General features: G+C 41.5%; 1 protein-coding gene across 1 annotated transcript in view; it reads left to right on the forward strand.

The window, feature by feature from the left end:
• The window catches only part of LOC109626950 (proteasome activator complex subunit 4B-like), a 35,341-nt gene that overhangs the window by 7,062 nt on the left and 6,191 nt on the right, over positions 1-22,088 (forward strand). The window contains exons 6-43 of the mRNA XM_020083219.2: positions 585-648; positions 1,305-1,379; positions 1,499-1,621; positions 2,322-2,414; positions 2,765-2,943; positions 4,270-4,356; positions 4,870-5,056; positions 5,443-5,532; positions 6,268-6,332; positions 6,479-6,629; positions 6,932-7,030; positions 7,181-7,250; positions 8,053-8,120; positions 8,638-8,841; positions 9,808-9,965; positions 10,667-10,762; positions 10,922-10,977; positions 11,085-11,141; positions 11,773-11,828; positions 11,935-12,033; positions 12,116-12,178; positions 12,314-12,409; positions 12,582-12,713; positions 14,105-14,314; positions 14,395-14,531; positions 14,697-14,750; positions 14,878-15,007; positions 15,846-15,927; positions 16,399-16,552; positions 16,987-17,053; positions 17,150-17,275; positions 17,544-17,696; positions 17,879-17,983; positions 19,103-19,194; positions 19,393-19,524; positions 19,717-19,919; positions 21,373-21,458; positions 21,656-21,784. Coding sequence (XP_019938778.2) covers positions 585-648; positions 1,305-1,379; positions 1,499-1,621; positions 2,322-2,414; positions 2,765-2,943; positions 4,270-4,356; positions 4,870-5,056; positions 5,443-5,532; positions 6,268-6,332; positions 6,479-6,629; positions 6,932-7,030; positions 7,181-7,250; positions 8,053-8,120; positions 8,638-8,841; positions 9,808-9,965; positions 10,667-10,762; positions 10,922-10,977; positions 11,085-11,141; positions 11,773-11,828; positions 11,935-12,033; positions 12,116-12,178; positions 12,314-12,409; positions 12,582-12,713; positions 14,105-14,314; positions 14,395-14,531; positions 14,697-14,750; positions 14,878-15,007; positions 15,846-15,927; positions 16,399-16,552; positions 16,987-17,053; positions 17,150-17,275; positions 17,544-17,696; positions 17,879-17,983; positions 19,103-19,194; positions 19,393-19,524; positions 19,717-19,919; positions 21,373-21,458; positions 21,656-21,784 — 4,228 coding nt within the window. The remainder of the gene's footprint in view (positions 1-584; positions 649-1,304; positions 1,380-1,498; positions 1,622-2,321; positions 2,415-2,764; positions 2,944-4,269; positions 4,357-4,869; positions 5,057-5,442; positions 5,533-6,267; positions 6,333-6,478; positions 6,630-6,931; positions 7,031-7,180; positions 7,251-8,052; positions 8,121-8,637; positions 8,842-9,807; positions 9,966-10,666; positions 10,763-10,921; positions 10,978-11,084; positions 11,142-11,772; positions 11,829-11,934; positions 12,034-12,115; positions 12,179-12,313; positions 12,410-12,581; positions 12,714-14,104; positions 14,315-14,394; positions 14,532-14,696; positions 14,751-14,877; positions 15,008-15,845; positions 15,928-16,398; positions 16,553-16,986; positions 17,054-17,149; positions 17,276-17,543; positions 17,697-17,878; positions 17,984-19,102; positions 19,195-19,392; positions 19,525-19,716; positions 19,920-21,372; positions 21,459-21,655; positions 21,785-22,088) is intronic.

A 22,088-nucleotide genomic window follows, 5' to 3' on the forward strand; every position in this document is an offset into this window, starting at 1 on the left:
CAATCTACCAACAGAATTAGGTCATATGTTTTGCATTTTTAGGATTTGGTTGCATCAAACTGCATAACCATGAGAGTACATTTCATGTCCATACCCACATTTGCCGTCTGTGCAAGCGTTTACATCCTTGCACCTGGGAGCTTCAATAAATAGCATTCTTCTGGCGTTAGCAGTGTTTTCCCTTTCCTTTGTTTTGCTGATATTTTTCTTTCCTGGAAAACCTGCACACCCTTCATAGTTGTGGCTAGCGAGCCTCTTCATAGTGTTCAGTGAATTCTTTATATTCACTCTTTCGCAAGCTATTTGTCTGGATTTACTCTTGGTTTCATCAGCAGTTTCTGCAGTTTCCACAATACATCATCTTTAATACTCTTCTTTTTTTTCCCAGTGTTTCTCTCTCTCACGCTTGCTCTCCCAGAATGTGTGTGGGAGGGAGCGAGTGAGTTCATATTTTGGGGAATTAGAGATAGATGAGGGGAATTCAGCCTCAGGTGTGTGTGTGTTTGTGTGTGCGTGCGTCTGTGGCCGTGTGTATGGGTCAGCGGATATGAATATAAAGGTTTTTTTTCTGTGTGTGTTTTCAGATTGTGGTTTGATGAATTAATGAACCTTTGGGTGGCAGTGCAAAATCAGCCAAGCTGGGAAGGGGTGAGACACACACACACACACACACACACAATGGTGTTGATGATTTGCATTATGTGGACTTGCTTTCTTCCCTCTACAAGGAGCACAAGTCTTTATAATGAGACACACATGCACACAGACACAAACATCCACACATAGTATCTCAGGTATTTCTCAGTCTTTTTAAATAGTGACACCTACATTCATAAACTGTCCACTTGTATTAAAATTAACGTCTTTATGCAAAAATAAAAGTCACACGTTAAAAATGTATGAAGATTCCGCCTCTCACATTTCCTCATAAATCTACGATGCCAAATGGAGGATTTAAAAATATATTTTTGAACTTATTGAGCAATGACTCATGATGTAGCTTTCCTGTTTCCTCTGAATGGAAAGACTAATTTGCAGTTCACACACTTCTCTACATTTCCTGACGAGGATGATTGAAGTGTTGTATCCGAGTATTGGTCTCCACTTGACTTACAGGAATAGATTTTCCACTTGTGTCTAAGCCCTGTTTTTCGCCGAAGCCTCTTGGCCCAAAGCGGCCCACCGTGCCTGTCTCGCTTTTTCTCCTTTAAAGGGGCTATATTTAATTCTCGGAATGACAGCCTTGACTTGTGGGAATGTTCTTTGTATTCACAGTGATTGTTTGTTTCGATGTTGTCTCGCAGCACCTTGTGAACCTGTTTGCTCGACTTGCCAATGATAACATCGGCTACGTGGACTGGAACGCTTATATTCCCACAGTGAGTCATTTACAGATATTTTGAGATGCATTGGAGTCTTTGTATTGGCAACAGCTTTGCCATCTGTGTTAGGTGAAACTCTCCATCATATGTGTTTGTTTTTGTGTGTATGTGTATAGATTTTCACCAGGATCCTGCGCAGTCTAAACCTTCCAGTTGGGGTCAGTCAGATGGTGGCGCCGCGTTATCTTACCAACTCCTACGACATTGGACACTTGGTGTTGTGGATCACAGCACTTCTGGTACTGACTTTTCCCTCCTGAAGATTCATGATAAAGATATACAGCAGATATATGCATGTTTTGTTTATTATATATCACATCAAGTGCTTAAAGGAAAGAAAAAAGTCACTTTCCATTACATTCACCTTTAAGATTATCTAGGTACTCCACATGAATATCTTATTGTACAGTAAGGGGGGGAACAGCCATAAGAAAACACAATAAATTTCCAGATGGAAATTTATTAGATTCCTTCCCCATTGCCCATATTTTGCTCGTATCATTTCTTTTTCCAGAAAACACAACTATGTACAACAAGATAACTGCTGTAAGGAAAAGTAATCTGCAAGTTATACACACATTTCATGTCTCAGGGCAGGAACAAAATATATGACTGTGATTATCAATACTGACGATCCAAATGAGTAGCTCTTTGTTGCTTCTGAGAGGTAATGAAGAATGGAACCAACAGAATTCCCTCCACTGTGTTTTGCAGATTGTGCCACTTCTCCCAAGATAGAACCCGATTATGGTTTCTTCTTTAAATACACACATATACTCTCTTTGGATTATTCTTAAAAAAAAAACTAAAAACAGTTACATTGCTGGAAAATAATTTCAGTTTGCCATTCAGACTTGGGTGTAAACATTTTCATTATTGAAAAAAAATAAATAAATCATTGTAGCTTCTTAGTTGCATACTGACTTTATATTCCTGCAGGGTGGCCCAGGAAACCCTGCACAGAAAGAGTTGACCTGTCTCTTCAACAGCATTGCCTCGTTCTACCATCCCTCCAATCATGGTCGCTGGCAGGTAAGTCTCTCTCTCCCTCTCTCTTTCTCTCTCATTCACACATACCTGCACACACACACATATGGCAAACACATTTTCCCAATGTGTTTTCAGCTGCTTGCTGTCACACGCCTCTGATTTAGAACCTGTCCTTCAGGACCTGTGTGGCTCTCTTCACAATAACATCACAATAACGACATGCACAAGTGCTCGAGAAAAGAACGATATCAGCGATCTGTTTATGACCGACTGTGTAAATGTGTCTCCAGACGATAAATGTAATATTGAATGTGTAAGTGCATACACCATACGTGTGTGTGTGTGTGTGTGTGTGTGTGTGTGTGTGTGTGTGTGCGTGTGTTTGCTTGCAGTCTCGACTCATGCGGCTGCTTCAGCGGCTCCCGGCAAGCGTTGTGCGCCGAGTGCACCGGGAACGGCACACTGAACCCAACTGGATCACAGTGGTTCCTGAGTGTCAGCAGCTGACTGATGCAGACTTGCAGGAGTTCACCCGCAGTCTCATTGGCGCCACCCTGTTGGCTATGTTCAGGTACTACACTTTGATGACTGCCATAGTGACAACGACAATACAGAAAAACAACCTCTCTTTCTTTCTTTATGTGAGCATGAAGAGATGAGACACTGTGACAATATCTCTTCATATACACATGCATAAGATAATATAATTACTGAACCAAAATTGACATGATGTGGTGAGTTTAAATATTGATAGTATGGACCATAGACTGTATATAAAGATGGTTGAAATGACAGCTTCCCAATAGTGAAGCCAAAGCAGCTTGATCGCCACCTAGTGGCTAGCTGCAGTGTAATTCATAAATCCTACCGCCTCCATGTTAGCAAATGGGACATAGATCAACCCTGTGTGTGTTTAATTAGTTATATGATGCTAGAGAACAGGTTGAAATGTCATGATGGACAGCTAAGGTTGACTCATGATTGGTCGAGCGGGTGGCTCCAAATGTGCAAGATGGCGAGAGTCGTACACAGAATATTTAGGCCTCCTTTCTGGATAGTGGAAAGAAATGGAGACACAGCATCCATCTTTATATAAAGTCTATGATATGCACAGTCTCTGCACTTTCTCAACAGGTGGATCACTACAATAGCAACACAGTATAAATAGCAGTGCATAAAAACAAGGCCTTAAATTAAGAGCATAGCGGAAATTGAGCAACAGATACAATGTTTGTGATAAAGTAAACTCAACAAGAGATTATGAGATGCAAGAAAAAGTACACAAGGATAATATTGGTTGTTCAATAGAGCAGTTCTCTGAAAGAAGTTGTACGATGACATTTAAAAACAAAGAAAGTTCCAGACGACCTCATGCTACGTGGGAAGATAAGACTGTTTCTACTCAGGCAGAATTAGAAACTATAGGTGCCACTGTGGGAGTCAGTGTTAACTTTCTGCAGCACTGTCACTGTAATCTGCATTTAATGACCAAAACTCCTCGAGGTGTCCAAGTTTTCATCCAGAGCTTTTGTTCACTGTTTGTTCACTCAGTTTTCACTCATTTTCTTTTCTCTGCTAACAAAGCCCTGTCCAGTTAGTTAGTAGTTAAATTGGGAAAATCTAATACACACATTTTCTACAGCAATTCAATGATTATTCCAACATGTAGTCTTTGACCTCTAAATTAAAAACCTGTGTCTACCTGGTGTTTATAATATAGCTGTTGAAGGGTCATCATGTCATTTGAATCACTGCCAACCTTTTATCGAGGAAGTCCAAATCCTGCTGTGTGTCACTACTGATTGCAGCCACACAAGAAGCCTAATCTGCACAAAGACAGGTCATCTGTGATTATCTGTGTGTGTGTATGTGTGTGTCCCCCTCTGGTGATGTGCAGTAAAACCGGCAGTACGGACGCAGCCTTCGCTCTGCAGAACCTGGCCCTCCTTACACCAGAACTTGCCATACCACCCGTACTTGAGAAGTAAGTATTTGTCTTGTATGAACCATGTCAACAGGACCTGATGCACTATCAAACATAAGTTAATATTTATATGGGTTAATGAATATCAATCAAATTCCAATTATCATTCTTTGTCTTACTTAGAATTTGGGGTTGATAATATAAAACATGGATGTTGACAGGAACTAAATAGCCATTAGCAGGACCTGTTTGTAGCGTATCCATGGATGTGAAGACAAGTATCACTGGATTACTTTGATATGAGAAAGACAACATCAGATTTTAAAGAGAAACTTTCTTCAATTTGTAAAGAGCACACTCTACCTCCGCAGCCACAGCCGTCCACAACTTTTCTTTAGAGAGCTTTTGTTTCCTCTATGAGCTCTGGGTCACACAACTGCTGCAAATGTTGATAAGCACCAACCAAATTGTCGTAATTACCCCACCTCGCTCTCAGAACAGTAATAGACACCTGCAACTTTCACCTCATTTAGTATCTTAATTATTTACCTCCTTGTGTCTCGCATATAACAGAACTTATGCGGCGATGGAGACCTTGACAGAGCCGCACACCCTCACCGCCACTCTCAGCTGCATGATCGGCATGGCCCGCAGCCTGGTTTCCCCCAACAACCATTACCCAGAGGGCCGTGCACACGTGCTCCCACTGCTCATGGGCTGTCTGCCAGGGGTGGACCCCAACGACTTCAGCAAGTGCATGGTGAGTAATGGAGGTGTTGATTAGTAATGAAGAAGAATTGTTAGACAGTGAGTAGACAATACAGCTCCTGTTGATTAAATTCCTCTCTAGCGTACTTTGCTCTAGCCTATTAATAATCCTTGAAAGTGGTATGAATATCTCAGTTTGAGGAACTTACAATTAATGTGGCCCAGTCTTCAGTTTCTGCTTGGATTGTAAAACTGATTGGTTTTCTCTTTTGGTGTGCTCATTGTCTCCAGATTACATTAATCCATCACACCAGGCTGAATTAATGCTTTTTTTTTTTTAAGTTCCTTGGCCGACATCAGCTCTGGTATTTAACTTTGGCCGTCTTCTCGTCAGATGATGTCGATTGATCTGTTTTCCCACTGTTTCGCTCTGTCCAGATAACGTTCCAGTTCATTGCCACCTTCACCACTCTGGTGCCTTTAGTGGATTGTTCTTCCGCTCCTTCTCGACACAGTGATCTCACAGAGGTACACACATTATCCATTTTATCACAAAAGAGATAAATAAGCATGAATACAATGATAAGCAACTGGTATTAATGTTTCAAAATGTGTTTACTGAAGGAAGAGTTCCATCACCACATCGATATCACATCTGTCTACCAGCCGCTCTCATGCTCATTATTTAACATGTTTGTTTCATTTGTACTAAAAGCACAAAAACAATATGGTGTGGGTTTTCCTGGAGTCTTTTCATTGCTGTGAGTTTGCCAAAGCATAAAAAGCTGTTTCTAGTCATTGTGCTAAATTTGGCTAAGGTAACATGTCCTTGCTCCTGGTTCATTTTTAAAGGAGCCATATTCTGCTCATATTCATAATTTTTAATTTGTGTTATTACTGTACATGCTCATCCCCATGGCATTGTTTTTTATCTTCTTTTTATATTTTTCAGTACTTAACATATGCACCCAAAAATAAAAAAAACATTGAATTCGATCTGGAAAATTAAGTCGTTTTTTTTTTTCATACATAATCACAAACATGCAAATGCAGGTTGTAGAAGTGAAGATATATTTGTAAAGCTGAAACAACATCAAGCAACATACAACCATTTGATATGAATACGTCGGCGTGAACGACGACTCCCGAGGGTGAATCACTTTTTGGAATAAAAGCAGTTCACATATACAGAGACGTGAAATAAAGACTTCTTGTATCATACAAACGCACGTACAAGTAATAAACTCTGCTTCTCATTCTCAGATGGAGAAAGATCTTTGTTTTGCTTCAGCCGAGTTCGAAGACTTTGTTCTCCAGTTCCTGGACAGGTAGAGACAAATTAACCAGTCAAACTGTCACTTAGTGAAGCTTCACAGTCACACGCTTTTTCCTCACCTTAAGGCTGTTGACATTGCCGACAGGTTTATAAGTGTGTGCTTAAGTACAGTATGTGTGTGTATCTGTGCTCGTGCAGGTGTTTTGCTCTGATAGACAGCAGTACCCTGGAACAGACCAGAGATGAGACGGAGACGGATACCCAGACTCATCTGGAGAGCCTGGTGGAGCTGGGCCTGTCCTCCACTGTTAGCACCGTCCTAACACAGTGCTCCACAGAAGTATACAAGGTAGGACACACCCTCCTCTCGACCACGTCTCTGCCTTAAAGGTAAAATCATTGTCTTTACTTAAGTTCATTAATTCAATAATAACCTGAAACTCTAACTTTAAGCCTCACTGTAATCTGACTTGAACTGAACTTCTTGCTCCTGATACGGACGACTAAACTTAAAGGCTCTGAAAACTAACTTTTCTCTGTCAGCTTCTTTCATTAAGAAATGGGCGCCAACATGATCACAACATACAATACATGCAAATGAGCCACTACTTATACCTCATCTGAATGTCTCAAACTTTTTCCTCATGTTAGGTGGCGCTGAAGAAGGTTTATAACTTTGCCACCTCCAACATCTTTGAGACATGTGTGTCCGGCAGGATGGTGGCCGACATGTGTCGAGCTGCAGCAAAGGTATGAATGTGTGATCACTGAAGATTTTAATTGACAGTTGTTGGAGGAACTTGTAATTTATATATTTTAGAGGAATTAGTCCTTAATGATGTAACTTTCTGCTGTTTTTGCTTGGGTATCTAAATAATGGGTTTGTGTCTGTACTTGCAGTGTCATCCCGCTGAGTCTCTCAGTCTGTTCGTCCCTCACTGCTGCAGCGTCATTTTCCAGATTACTGACAGTCAGTACCACATTGTGTGTGTGTGTGTGTGTGTGTGTGTGTGTGTGTGTGTGTGTGTGTGTGTGTGTGTGTAGTGTGTAGTGTAATAGACATTGCACAAAGTCATAATGAGCTTTGAATGAGTTCATTCAAAAGTTCATTCCCTGCTAAATGAAACCAAATGTTTTAAAGTCAAGATAGATCTTCATTCTTGGGATTTTGCACATTATCAGATCACAGCGATCTCAGAACAATTAAGAGCCTTATTAGATGCAGTGTGAAGTCAACAGGAGCGAAAAATCAGATCAAAAAAATCATGCCTTTTTTTAGTCTGTGTACATTTTCTGGTGCTGAAGTAGCTTTTTAGCAAGAGTGAGGCAAGACTGAACAAAAATAAGTGTCACACAATTATTGAGGTACTGTACTAAGAAATATAATTTATGTAGTCATGTACACCAAAGATCAATCCAACAATCCAATATGATTAAACTGTGTGAAGCTATCCAGTAGTTAGAGACTATGTGAGCACAGTGCTAACGTTATCATGCTAACATGCTTGTAGAACAATGCGAACATGTCAATAAGCCTAACTCAGCTGAGGCTGATGGGAATTTTATTTTGCAGGTTTTTGGTCATGTAGCCTTTTTTAATAAAAACAATAAAATTGAATCACCAAAGTTATTACATTTCATCCAAGTCCATCCATTATTTGTTGAAACACCTGTGTGTGTGTGTGTGTGTGTGTGTGTGTGTGTGTGTGTGTGTGTGTGTGTGTGTGTGTGTATATGTGTCTGTGTGTCTGTGTGTCTGTGTGTGTCTGTAGATGAGGACTTGCAGAGTGAAGATGAGCTGGATAAGGAGCTGTTGTGGAATCTCCAGTTGCTCTCTGAGGTGAGACAAGGATCTATCACATCCCAAGAGCCTCAACACTCCAAGAAATATTCCTCCTAATAACTTAGGTTTTATAATTCAAATGTTATTTAATCTAGAATAGTGGGGTCGACATATTTACCTGATTCCTTTACGGATCAATTAACTTTAAGAATATTGTGCAATCAGGTATTAGAGCTGGAGAGATTTACCTCCTCCCTTAGCTGAAGGTGTCAACAGACACCTCTGCTCTTTTTTTTCAGAATACAATTGTGATGCTGTGTGAGAAAAAAAAAAAGATGACTCAAAGACATTTTTTGCAGCGTGCCCCCTGCACGGTCATAAATATCAAAGAGCTTTGTCGTTAACCAGAACATATTGATACCCTCTCTGTTTTGTTTTATTACTCCTGGGAGCTTCACGCGAGTGGGAGTGAGCCAGATGCTGTGATTTACTGGAGAACTTCAATATTTAAGACACAGCTCTCCACTGAATTGCCTGTGTCTCATGTGTTTGTGTGTGTGTGTGTTGTGTTTAGGTTACCCGTGTGGATGGCGAACAGCTGTTAAAATACCAGGGGGACCTGGAGCGGATCCTTGGTGTATGCGTGCGTCTGCGCTGTAAACGGGCTTACACTCTCGCCTGCAGTCTGCTGGAGCACACACTCCGGTCGCTGTCCCTCATCTATCCCACCGAGTACCGCAGCACCGCTGGAGGCTTTGACACTGACCTCACTATACGGGTACACACACACACACTATAATTATTGCAAGGCTTAACTGCACAAAATGCTGTTGCTTTAAGACACAAAACAACGATCACCATTGTTTAATCCCACAAATTTAAGTTAAATCTTGTTCTGTGTTTCTAACTGCACAGTTTCAACGCCTGCTTATTTTCTAACCTCCTCAAGCATCATTACAGTTATCACAGTATCAAGTCAGTGACAGGAAACACTTAAGTCTTCTTGGAAATGTAAAAAGTAAAATTAGAATAATTAAAACTGCTATTTGTTGCAGTTAAATTAAATAGGATGGTAATTGCCTTGCAATTTCAACTTCGATGAAGAAAATTAAAAAGTGTTTATCAAAATCACTGCTGGACCGAACTGCACATAAGGTAATTGTAGTCCCTATCTATAGCCCCTTTAACACAGGCTGATCAAAGTCACTGTTGTACCTTTTATTCTGCTTTGTATCTCTGTGTAAAAGGTATGAACATTGATTTAGGACGAATTGATGGTCTGCCTTTATGCCAACAGGCAAAGAGCTAAATGTGTGACAGGACCTGAGATTGTAAGCAGTAGGCTTAAAAAGCTTGATGCACATTGTGTGTTTCTGTTCAAACTTCTATGTGAGAGTAATTACTACATTACACTGCTGCTTTCAGCTGTTTTCAAATATGTCAACCTCTTTTTTATCTGCAGTTCACGGCTGCTGATTCTGTATTTTGTTTGTGATTTTCTTTTTTTGATGTGTTGATCTGTCATCACATGTTTTCTTTCTCTGTTGGCCTCAAAGTTGACATGTGTTTCAAATAATCCAACACCAGGAGATGAACAGGCCTGTGGGTTTGAGGGGGATTGATTGTGCTGGTTTGTATATGCCAGTTGTTCCAGTGGAAAAACTGGCATCTCTCTCTCTTTCTTCCTTCTGAGAAATTCTCTCTCTCTCTCTCTCTCTCTCCCTCTCCCTCTCTCTCCCTCCAGGACTGGGGCAGAGCCGGAGATGTGGCAGCCTTGGGTGTGTGTTGGCATGTGCCGAGCACAGAGGAGGAGAACTTTGTTTTCCAGCTGTTGTCCCGCCTCCTGCACCCCGAGCTGGAGCGAATCAAGGGCCACATTTCCGGAGATCAGCCAATGAGCAGGTGCACTGTCGTTTTTTTTCATTTTATTCCCCATTTTCTCTATTAGTTGTAATCAGGCACACACTCAAACTGAACAAAGGCAACCCATAGTCTTTCGTTAATGATAAATGGCATCTGTCAGGATAAAAAGAAAAATGAAACCTGAAGTTTAACATCTGTTTTTAATCCTGACGCTTCAAAGTCTAATCAGGAGCACAAACAGGGAAAACAGATTCAATTGAATGCATCACACACTCACACACAAACACACACAAACACACAAAAACACACACAAACAAACACAAAGACACACACTCACACACACTCACACACAAACACACACAAACAAACAAACACAAAGACACACACTCACTCACACTCACTCACACACACTCACACACAAACACACACAAACACACACAAACAAACACACACACACTTACTCACCGTCGTGTCTCCATGACTTCAGATCACATTACATTGATTTCTCTGAGACCTAATCTAACCTTAACCATAGTTACTTCTGATTTAACCCTAACCCTTAACCTAAACCTTAATCTAAACATACCCTACCTTCACTTAACCTTAAAACATGGCTTCAATCGAAAAGTTCTGGATTTACGTGATGGGAACTTGATTTTTATTCCATTAGGACAACAAGTTTATTGCCCCACAACATGAGTAATACCTAGAACTCACGCAATGTTTGGCTTGATTCACAGGGAGGAGCTGTTGCAGAGTCTTGCTATTGTGCAGCACTGCCTTCTTGGAGCTGGAAGCATGTTGCCCCCTCTGGATGGACCACACGTATCTGACCTGTGAGACTTGCAGCTACAAACATATATATATATATAGAACATACATATATATATATATAAATATATATATATATATATATATATATATATATATCGTATGTGTGTACACAGTTCTGCAGTCTTGTCACGTTTTGCTCCCTTTATTTTGTTTCCTACCAGAGTTCCCTCGATGGTGAATCTGGGAGAGATCAGACTGCACATAGGTGTCGACTACAGTAAGAAAATGCAATCAATTGGAGACATAACACACAAACCAGCAGTTTTAGTGCGTGATAACGTGGATCATCCTCTATTCTATGTCTGTGCATGTCCTCCCCTCCAGATGATTCACGGGAGAATTACAGAGTGTCCATCTACCAAACCATGAGACTTCTTCTACGTGAGTGAAGAATTTAACTCCACTAGACTCCGGCTCTTAACTCCTCTCTATGCGCTGAATGTAATTGTAATTCACATTCACTAGCAAGGACCACGCCCCAACAATGTGTGATTTAATGGTTTGAATGGAGATTGAAATATGTGACATGCAAGAGGTATGCACCAAATAAATGAGAAGGGATGAGGGAGGTAGGGAAGAGATGATGGTAGCGATGAGAGAAGGAGGATGAAGAGATGCGGGTAGGGATAAGGTAAGAAATGGTGAACGTATTCAGGTCGGGCTGCAGGAAGGAGGATGAAGGGACAAGAGTAAGGATGAAGGAAGGAGGATGAAGGAATGAGGGTTGGGATCAGTGAAGGTGGATGAAGGGATGAGGGAAGAAAGGATGAAGGGGTGTGGGTAGTGATAAATTAAAGTGACTGAATAGATATGGGCAGGGCTTTTTCCTTGTTCTCTTCTTTTCTCCTTAATCAAGAAAATGTAAGAATGGGTCAAAGAATCTGAGATAAACAGAGCTTGATGGATTAATCTGGTGTATGTGAGCTTGACATGTGATTCGAGGTGTGGTGTGGCCCTGCTCCCACATCTAAGTTAACTAACTTCATTACTTTATCCCCTTGTCCTCATCCAGATCACATCTTGGAGCACTCGGAGGATGACATAAAGTCCCTGTTTGTCATCATTAAGGTGTTAACTCCATGTGTTTTTCCATCTATGAAGATGTTATTATTCCAGCCTCCGTTTGGCCCAAGTCAGGTCTCACAGCATCCTTTATCCATCTCTCTGACTGCAGATCATCAACGACCTCATGTTTTTCCGAGGCACCCACAAGAAGGAGTTTGATTCACGCTGGAAAAGCTTCACCCTCGTCAAGAAGTCCATGGAAAACAAGGTGAGCTGGAAAAGTGCACAAGGTCACTGATTTCTTTTCAGTTTCAATGGAGATTTAAGTACGTTGCCTTTTCCTTTTGCAGCTCCATGGAAAAAAACAGCACATTAGAGCCCTGCTCATTGACCGGGTGTTACTCCAGCATGAGGTTAACAACACACGCACTCTCTGCAGGATCACAGATGCAGCTGTGATCACATGCACATAAAGTAAATTCTGTCATTCTTAGTCAGAACCTGCTGTTTTCTGAATTTTTAAAGAATGTGTGTTTCTGTGTAAATAGATGAGGAAGCTGGTGGTGGAGGGCAGTGAATATAAAGTGGTTCATCAGGAGCTGCTCTGCGATCTGCTGCTGCTTTCTACAAGCACTTACAGTCAGGTACGACAAAACACACATTCATTAATTTGTTCATTTATTTTAGTAGAAAAAAATACAATCAGAGCATCTTCTGCTTTCCATTTTCCTGGTGGCATGAATGTAAATATCTCGTAGGAAAGAAATTAATTGAGAATGTATGTATGTATATCTGTGTGTGTGTGTGTCCTTGCAGGTACGTAGCAGGGCCCAGAATGTGCTGATAGCTGCGCTGGGAATCTATAGCTTCTCCTACAGAGACCTTATTCCCAGAATCCTTCAACTGCTTTCACCACAGCACACCACCACCACGCAACAGCAGTTCAAGGTACATGCACACACACACACACACACACACACACACACACACACACACACACACACACACACACACACACACGTGCACGCAAATACAGTTGTTCACACTGGTCACTGTCCATGGTGCTGAAATTTGAAGTTGGCTTATGACTGTGTGCCCTTGCTGCCCTGGTTACCTGTGGCCCTCAGTATTGATTTTAAAGTTTTACTGCTTGTTTTGAGGTGGACGTATGACTGGCCCCAACATACATCGCTTCCCTTTTCTCTGCTTACATTTCTGCCGGTAGCCTGAGGGCTGCAGGCCACTTCCTGTTGACTTTCTCGCAGACTGGCGACAGAGGGTGAAATCAGGGAACAAACAACAGTGTCTTTTAACACTCTTCCAAAGACTTACCCATCTATTACTCATTTTCTTTGATCTAGTGTGATGCTTGAGTTTTATTCATTTAATTTTACTTTTACAAATTACATATTTAAGATTTATACCGACTGTCTTTTTTTTCCGATTGCGTTCATTGTTTTACCTGTTCTGTGAAGCACATTGTTAACTCTATTTTGAAAATAAAAATACAATTTATTATTGTTATTATACATAATGTCATTCTAATGCCATAACACATTGATGGTCACAAATGCTAATGCAAAATCTTACAGGTTTCAGACAAAAAAACCCTCATTCATAAGGAAAGGAGCATCATTATTCTTGTATTACAAAAGGAAGACCAGGCTTTACTGTTTGTTTTCATATTTAATCTCCTGAGTTCCTTGAGGGTGCTACTAGCCAGGAGCAAAGTCCACGGAATTCTCACTTTAGACGAGCACTGACAAGTTCTCTTCAAAACACCACTGTGTGTGGTAGACTATTGCCAGTCCCAAAGAAATATCTAATATTAAAATATACATGAGAGCACTCTGCTATTTCAGTGTTGGCGGTTTGGTTGCTCACATACATGGGATTTACAATGTACTGGTTTTATCTTAAAACAGTATGTTTACTTTAAAAGAGATGTGGCCTCAAGTGGGATTGATTTTGTAAAACCTGAAGAATTCCCCCCCAAAATTGATAGTTTGTCAGGGGAGTCCAATCCAAGAAAACTGTGTTTTTAGTTTAGACCTAGGAAATTACCTTTAAATTGTGTGAACTTTATTTTCTTTTACAGATGACACATCAACATCAACAACGATTTTTGTGATGAATTTAAAATGGGATTCACCATGATCAGACCCTTCGGACATATGTGGTCTAGAGTTATCCAGTCCTAACTCCTGTTTTTCATCATCGATCATATTAAATTTGCCTGTGTGTGTGTGTGTGTGTGTGTGTGTGTGTGTGTGTGTGTGTGTGTGTGTGTGTGTGTGTGTGTGTGTGTGTGTGTGTGTGTGTGTGTGTGTGTCTCTCAGGGGGCTCTGTACTGCCTGCTGGGGGTTCATAGTGGTGTGTTTCTGGCCAGTGTGAGAGACTGGACCTGTGTCGGGGAGGTGTGGCCTGCTCTGGTCCGCTGTGGCCTGTCGCCCACCATGACCCTGGAGAAGCCCTCCATCGGTGCACTGCTGGATGAAATCATTGACCGGATCAACCGCCAGCAGGACACTATCGGGATCTATTTTACAGTGAGCAACGTGTCCGATTGCAGTCAAAACATGACCCTCATCTCGCTATTTTTTTCTAATTTGCCCACCTCCTCTTCTAGGTATCCGAGAGATGTGTAGAAATAGCCAATGAAATCGCACAGTCTGAAAATCCTGTGCCTTGCTTCGAGGCACCGTCCTTAGAGGAGCTGAAAGAGGGGCTCCAGCGTCAGCGAATCAGAAACGTGGTGGCTGCTAGGTATGAGTATTAACTGCATCACTGTAGTTGCTATTACTCATTCAGTTTCAATACGCTTAGCTTTTCTCAAGGTTGCATAATAGCTGGAAACCATTTTTGCATTTATTCATTTCTTTTAACCATAAGTGTGTTGGTAGTACGACTTTTTTTCTTTCCTTTTTACAGGAAGTACGAGAAGCTGGTCAATGACCTCTTGGATTGCCTTGAAGACAGAGACCTGTAGGTTTTCTCTCCACCTGCAAATGCATTAACACTATATGCCAATTTATTGTTATTAATATTTCAGGATTTAAATGACAAAGATAACTAATGTTCCTAATGTGTGTGTGTGTGCTTGTTGTTTCAGGCCTTGGAAGTTCGAGCACATGGCCACAGACCTTCTGTCTCTCCTGCTGAGAGATGATCACCCGCTGCCCCCTGACGCTGTCCTCTTCTTCACACAAAGCCTCATACATGACTCCATCAGCATACGCAAGGTCTGCAGCTGTGTGTGTCAATCTGATGTTGTGTTTGTGTGGACAAAAGTTGAACGGTCTAAGTATTTTATTTTTCACTGGGTTACAAGGGCAGAGACGAGCATTACTAAAAGCTTTTTTTTATGGTTGATTGCTTGCAACAAGAAGTTTATATCAAACGTCATAGACACAAATGTCATGCTGGAAAGATATGCAAAAATATTAACATTCTGTTTGACCACAGATGTTATTGATGATTGGGACTGGAGTTACATGGTTGGAAGGCAGATGGTTCTTCTCAATGTCACGCCACTTGCAAACATTTTTGTCCTAAAGGTGCTAGGACAAATAAAACAAAAATAATAGTGAAAATATAGTCAATTTTGTTGCTAATCAGCAACATATTTGAGGTTCTGTTAACCCTCCCAAGAAAATAAATCATTTTTCCTATAATAAATTGTGGAATTATAGGGTTATATTGGTTATAATACTTAACATAAATTCATATTTAGTATTTATCAGAAGTTATGTTAGTTAAAAAGTAAAGCGAATAAAGTCAGACCAGTGCATATCCCTACCCACTAACGTGATTAGGAAAAATGTACAGACAGCACTTTAAATGCCTGAAGCACTTTTCGACTGGACCCCGAGCAGCCACTGTGTTTATGTGGGGCTCCAATTAAAGTGTGCTACCTGTAGATCTGGATCAAATTGTATCTCAGGGTCACTTTGTGGCCTCAACTCTGGGAGACGATGGCAAACTTCTCTCAAAATATGTGGCTTTACTCCTGTATATCCAATCTTTCTATTTTTTCTGTCTCGTTCACTTTCTCTTTCTCTTTCGTTCTTTCTCTTTCAGGTGGCGATCTCAGCAATGGCCGGGATCCTGAAACAACTGAAACGACCACGAAAGAAAGAGACAGTGAAGCCGGCAGATATCAGTGAGTATGCGCACACACGATAAACAGTGTTATTTCTAGTTTTTGTTTATTACCTCCACAAAAGGAGGTTATGTTTATGAGTCCTTTTGTTTGTTTATTAGAGGATTCTGCAAAGAAAACATTAATTTTGTAGAGGGGTGAGACAGGAACACAGAACATTTTGACCGTGCCTGATTTTGTTCATCAAGAGCTATTATTTATTCTCTAAAAAATCCATCTATAAGCATGACCCTGTCTTGCAAAGTTAAAGAAAGAGGGAAAATAAATTCTGAATTTGCCCCTGACCCGTAGCTGCACCAGAAGGGAGAACGATTTCATTGGTCACACAAGTTATTAGTGTGACTAGAATATATGTTTACATTTGCTTTCCATTAAAAGATGAATAACTTGAAATACAATGTCTTTTCTGCTGTTACTCATCACACATTGTTACTGTATGTGTCTGTATGTGTCTTTGTAATATGTTTCTAGGTGGTGTAGAGGATCCCGAGGGTTTGTGTGTAGGGGACCGCGAGGCCAATCGCTGGCTGCAGTACAATGGCAACAATCTACCCCTCAGTCAGGAACAGTGGGACTCTCAGCTGTATGTGGAGAAAACACACTGGGGATACTACTTGTGGCCGAGGTAAAGAGAATGACCGACGGTTGAGCCGGTGGATTTAGAAACTGGAAGGCTGATTAACTGCTAAGTTGGATGGAGCTAAACAGCTGATTGACTTAACTGTCTGCTTGATTTGATACTTATCTTTGTGGCTAAATTCACGTCGAACTTCGAGCAGGATAACTAGCAGGATGTTGAACTGACTTCCTGTCACAGCCTGGCCTAGATAAGGTTGACTGAACGACTTACTGCCTGGCCTAGATAGAGGCATTGATGTATAGGTGGAGGGCCGGCTGCCTGTCTTGGTATGCGGATGGTTTGCTGACTAACTGACTTTTTAATCATTCATTTATCCTTGCTGCTTATGTGAAGACAGTATGTGTCTATCCATATTTTTTTCCTGTGCATTGTTATCTATAAATCACAGCAGCCCATTCTTTGTCTCCCGCTCCTTTCAGAGAAATGATGATCTATGCAGCTTCTGAAAAGCCAAAAGATGACCTGCCGTATGAGGAGATGAGTGAGGTGCGTGCTCGTTCTGTTGTTGCACACATAAAACCCCTCACTGGTGCCTCTGTTCTACTATTATTACATCTGTGTGTGATTCTTTGTGTCACTCAGGGGGAAAAGATCATCTTTGAATATTTCTCAGACCCAGAGTTTATTGACCAGCTTATAGAGTTTCTGTCTCTGGAGGATCGGAAAGGAAAAGACAGCTTCAACCCTCGACGCTTCTGTCTCTTCAAGGTGCAATTTAAATTCTCGTCCCCAATCGATCTGGCAAACCTTTTACAGAGAAGTGACACAGCACACCCGCAATCAGCCAAGGCTGAATTGAACTCCGCAGATCTGGAATGTGTGTCATCAGCTGCTGTGATTCATCGTGCTCCGTCAGTCAGCTGACACTTCTCTTGCGTCAAACAAATGGCTGTAATTTATCTTTCTTTGGTTAGAAAAAAAAAGGCCTTGGTCTCTCCACACAGAACGAACTCTCATGCTCACATTTGATTGACAGGGGCTGTTTCGTAACTATGGTGACGTGTTCCTGCCGTTACTATGGCCTCACCTCGAGCAGCTCGCCAGCGACCCCCATGAGAGCTCGCAGCGCTGTGTGTGTGAGATTACTGCAGGACTAATCAGAGGCAGCAAACTCTGGAGTTTCAGCAAGGTACTGGAGACACACACACACACACACACACACACACACACACACACACACACACACACACGACAAATACAAACTGCGGTTTTTGATAAGAAAAGTCAATATTAATAAAAACTTTCATTATTGTGTGTGTGTGTGTGTGTGTGTGTGTGTGCGTGTGCGCGCGCGCGCGTGCACATGCTCAGGTGGACGGGTTATGGCAGCTTTTGTGCCCTTTGATCAGAACTGCATTAACCAACATCACAGTGGAAACCTACACAGACTGGGGCACCTGCATCGCCACCGCCTGTGTGAGTATATGCTCACATGCGTACTTAACAGCTCCCCATGCAACAGAGCTCATTGAAGAATCAGGGAATTGATCTGTTTATTTTTCATGTAAAAGATTAAGAAGATTGAAAATCAATCAAAACAAACATTCAAGGGAAGATGAGATTTAAAAAAAAAGACAATTTACAGCACAAACATATTTTTTAACCATGTAGTGGCATAGATCCAGGGATGGTAATGCTGTGTCAGTTTGTCCACCACTGAAATATGCCAAACACTAAGGGATTGCCAACGAAATTATCTTCAAGCATTATGGGCCATGCTTTATCTTAATGGCTCTGGCAATTTGTTCAATTTGCATATGATCTAATACCTAACGGCTTTCCCACCAGCGTCAATCATATTTTGTGTTTAGCGCTAATTAGCACATGTTAGAATGCTAACATGCTAAATTAAGATGGTAACAATGATAAACATTACGCCTACTAAACGTCAGCATGTCAATATTGTCACTGTCAGCCTGTTGCCAAGTTGGCATCTAGCTGAAAGCAGCACTGCAGCCAACAAACATGGCTGTAAACTGTTAGTGCCTCTCAGGGGCGGATCTAGGGGCAGGGGCCGGGGGGCATTGGCTCCAGCTGAAATCTGATTGGCCCTAGAAGTCAGTAATGTCAGTAATTAACCATAGTAACTATAAATGAGACTTGAGACTGTTTTACGAATTCATAGTAATCTGTTCCCTAAATGTGCCAGGTTTTTTTTTTTCATCAAGATCCATTAATTTTTCTCTGAGAAAATGGTGGAAAACCCCCAATTGCACAATGGTCAAGAAAATAAAAAAGATCAATTCCCCTTTATCTGGATCTGCACCAGAATTAAATTGGATCTTCCCTGACCCATATCACATCCTTCAACCAAGTTTTATGGGAATCTGTTCCTTAGTTTTTGTGTGGGAAGGTGAGGTAATTCTTTCTACGATTTAATAATACATCCACCATTTTGAACCAGGGACTACTCTTTGTTTCAGTTGGAAGTAAATGTACGGGGACTATGTGCACACAGCAACTCAAGTGTGCAAATGCATGCTCCCAATGTTTCCACAAGTAAGCTTTTATTTTGTTTTGGCCGTCGTCCAATAGGAGGGCCGGGACCCCAGGAAACTCCACTGGCTGTTTGAGCTGCTGATGGAGAGCCCCCTCAGTGGAGAGGGCGGCTCGTTCCGGGATGCCAGGTACACACGTTCGTGTTTATGTGTGTGTGTCAGCGAGAATGAATAAGTGCTGTACATGCACAAGTCTGTGTTTATGTCATCTACAGTATTTCAGAGGTTTCTTATTTCTGGCTGCTGTTGTAACCCGAGCTGACGTATGGCGAGCTGAAGTGCCGCAGTAACACAGTACCCCCCTCTCTCCCCGTTTCTCTCTGTCAGTTTGCTGTATGTGCTTCAGGGAGGTCTGGCCCAGCAGCAGTGGAGAGTTGCTGAGCTGCTACACCGGCTCCTGGCTTACCTGGAGCCCAAACTCACCCAGGTGTACAAGAATGTCAGGGAACGTATCGGCAGGTACCAAATAACCTCTGCGTTACTTCCTCTGGTTTATATAATCATGACAATCTTATTATCTAGTGTGTACTGTTTGGGCTGTTCAATGTTAAGCCTCTTTATTTGTCTGCATGTCTTCCTCCACTGCCCCCCTCTTCTTTGTTTCTTTCCTCTCCTTCCTTACCCCCTTTGTTCCCCTCTTTCCCTCTCCAGTGTCCTGACCTATATCTTCATGATCGACGTGGCCCTGCCCCACACCCTCTCCACCTCCTCCCCCCATGTGGCAGAGTTTGTCACCCGGGTCCTCGAGCGGCTCAAGCCCCTCACATCGGAGCTGGAGATCCGCAACCACGTCCACGAGGAGAACACCCAGGAGACGGACGAGCGCACCCAGGCTGTCAAGCTGCTTAAGACGGGTCAGAATGTGGAAGCGAGCATGTAAAGTGTGTGGAGGGTGAACATGATGTAGGACAGGGACAGAGGGTGACAGAGGAGGAAAAGAAAGTTATATCAGGACAGCTTGTTCTCCTCATGAAACCGACAGACACACTGAAGCCAGATGAAACAATTTAAAAGCTGTGATCCCTTATTGATTCTACCATTGAATTCTACTTTGAAGGAAGCGAGGCGTGGGTCACAGGGAATTTCAAGGTGGGGGGGGGGCTTTCAGGACACTCAGTCTTAGTTAAGGAAAGGAGTCAAATTCAGTTTTTTTCACATCGTGCAGTGATTTGTAGTAGATTTAATCACTGTTTAGTTTTCAAGTAAATGACAGGCTCAGCACAAATAGAGTTAAATAAACTATTAGTTCAGTGTTTTTCAAATGTTCAAATCAAAGGGTTAGTTCTTATTAAAACATATTTTAAACATATTACTCCTCTCCAGTGGTCTGTAGACGTGCACATGATGATTTCTTGGTGGACATTCATAGTTTGTGCTCACAGTATTGGAAGAATTTCATTTCCATCATTTTCAAAAGTGGTGGAAGAAATAAAAAAATGTTCATATATTTGAATGGAGCCGAAGTTATCTGCGTGACTGAATGCACCTGGATTTGTCTAAAGAAAAATACTTATTTTTGCAATATGATCTGACCCTTTAATATTTGAATATTTGAAAAAAGAACCTTGCAGAACGATTTAATTAAATCCTGTTGGAGTCAAATAAATTATAATATAATAGAGGTGTTCACTTAAGCCATAGCTTCAATTTGAGAATACAATTTTGGGAATTAGTTGTTAGTGACCTGCTGGGACTCAAACAAACAAAACAAAAAAATACGACCTTAGTACATTTAAATTGAAGTTAATTGTAGCTTTTCAAAAATAAATAAAGGATTAAATATTTTCCACCAGATTGATATCACTCTCAGGGAGGATCTGTCTTTGGAGCCTCATGCAGAAAAATGAAATAAAAACTAGAATGGCACATATCTCTGCCAAGGAGAAAATCTGTGAAAATGTTAAAATGTGTACTAATTACAAGACTGAGCAAGCAGTAGGTGTGTGGAATTATTTAAGACTGAAAATATAAAATATATTTAAAGATATTTCATATTAGATCAAGACTTCCCGTGGTGCGATACCAAAGAGGGAATTTAGATCTCAGTGCTCATATTAACATTTGTGCATTGTTGCTCTTTCAGCTTCTGTTATTACTCTAATCTCCTTGATACAGATAAATATCTAGTTATGAAATTATCCAAATCATTAGACGCTAAATCATGATAGATTGTGTTATATTATCAGATCAACTCAGAAAGGTCACAGCACCAAGTCTGTTTTTATTACTTGGCAGCAATCCCAAATCTCCTGTGTATGTTGTGTGTGTGTCTGTCTATGTATGTGTGTGTATGTGCGCTATTTGCAGTGTTGAAATGGTTGATGGCGAGCGCAGGGCGAACTTTTACCACTCCTGTTCAGCAGCAACTGCAGCTCCTGCCCCTGCTCTTCAAGGTAACAACACACACACACACACAGTATTAACACGTACACAAACACACAGTACACACACACAGGTCCCAGCACAGCATTAATACCCACTCAATCTTACTTGCCCATTAAACTCAATTTCTCTCTTCATTTACTCAAAGTGCGTAGCTGTGTCTTTCCTACCTCTCTCCATCTCTCTCACTGTTTCTCTCTCCCTGCAGATTGCCCCGGTGGAGATTGATGAGAGCTATGATGAGATGAAGCAGGATGCGCGCACGTGTCTCTCTCTCATGTCCCAGGGCCTGCTGTATCCCGAGCACATCCCTCTGGTTCTGGCAGCACTGGAAGAGGTAATACGCACACACACACACACACACACACACACACACTTGCCCACCTGCCTGCTGTCAGCGTTCAGAGCCAAATGGTGCCCAAGGTGTTGTTCGACTAAAAACAACCTGTGCTATTTTAATTTGCTTACTTTGTGATGCTTACAGTATATTTCTGCTGCGAGTTTTGTAAGTGAGCAGGAACCCTGCGGAGAAATTTTCTTCTCTCCAATGCTGTCAGAATATCTCACCATCGCGGATACAGCTCCGCATTAGATGGCGGCCAGGATTAGAAAGCATTGCCATGTTTACCATTAAAAGAAAA

Source organism: Paralichthys olivaceus, chromosome 21, assembly GCF_024713975.1.
Source record: "Paralichthys olivaceus isolate ysfri-2021 chromosome 21, ASM2471397v2, whole genome shotgun sequence".
NCBI lineage: Eukaryota > Metazoa > Chordata > Actinopteri > Pleuronectiformes > Paralichthyidae > Paralichthys > Paralichthys olivaceus.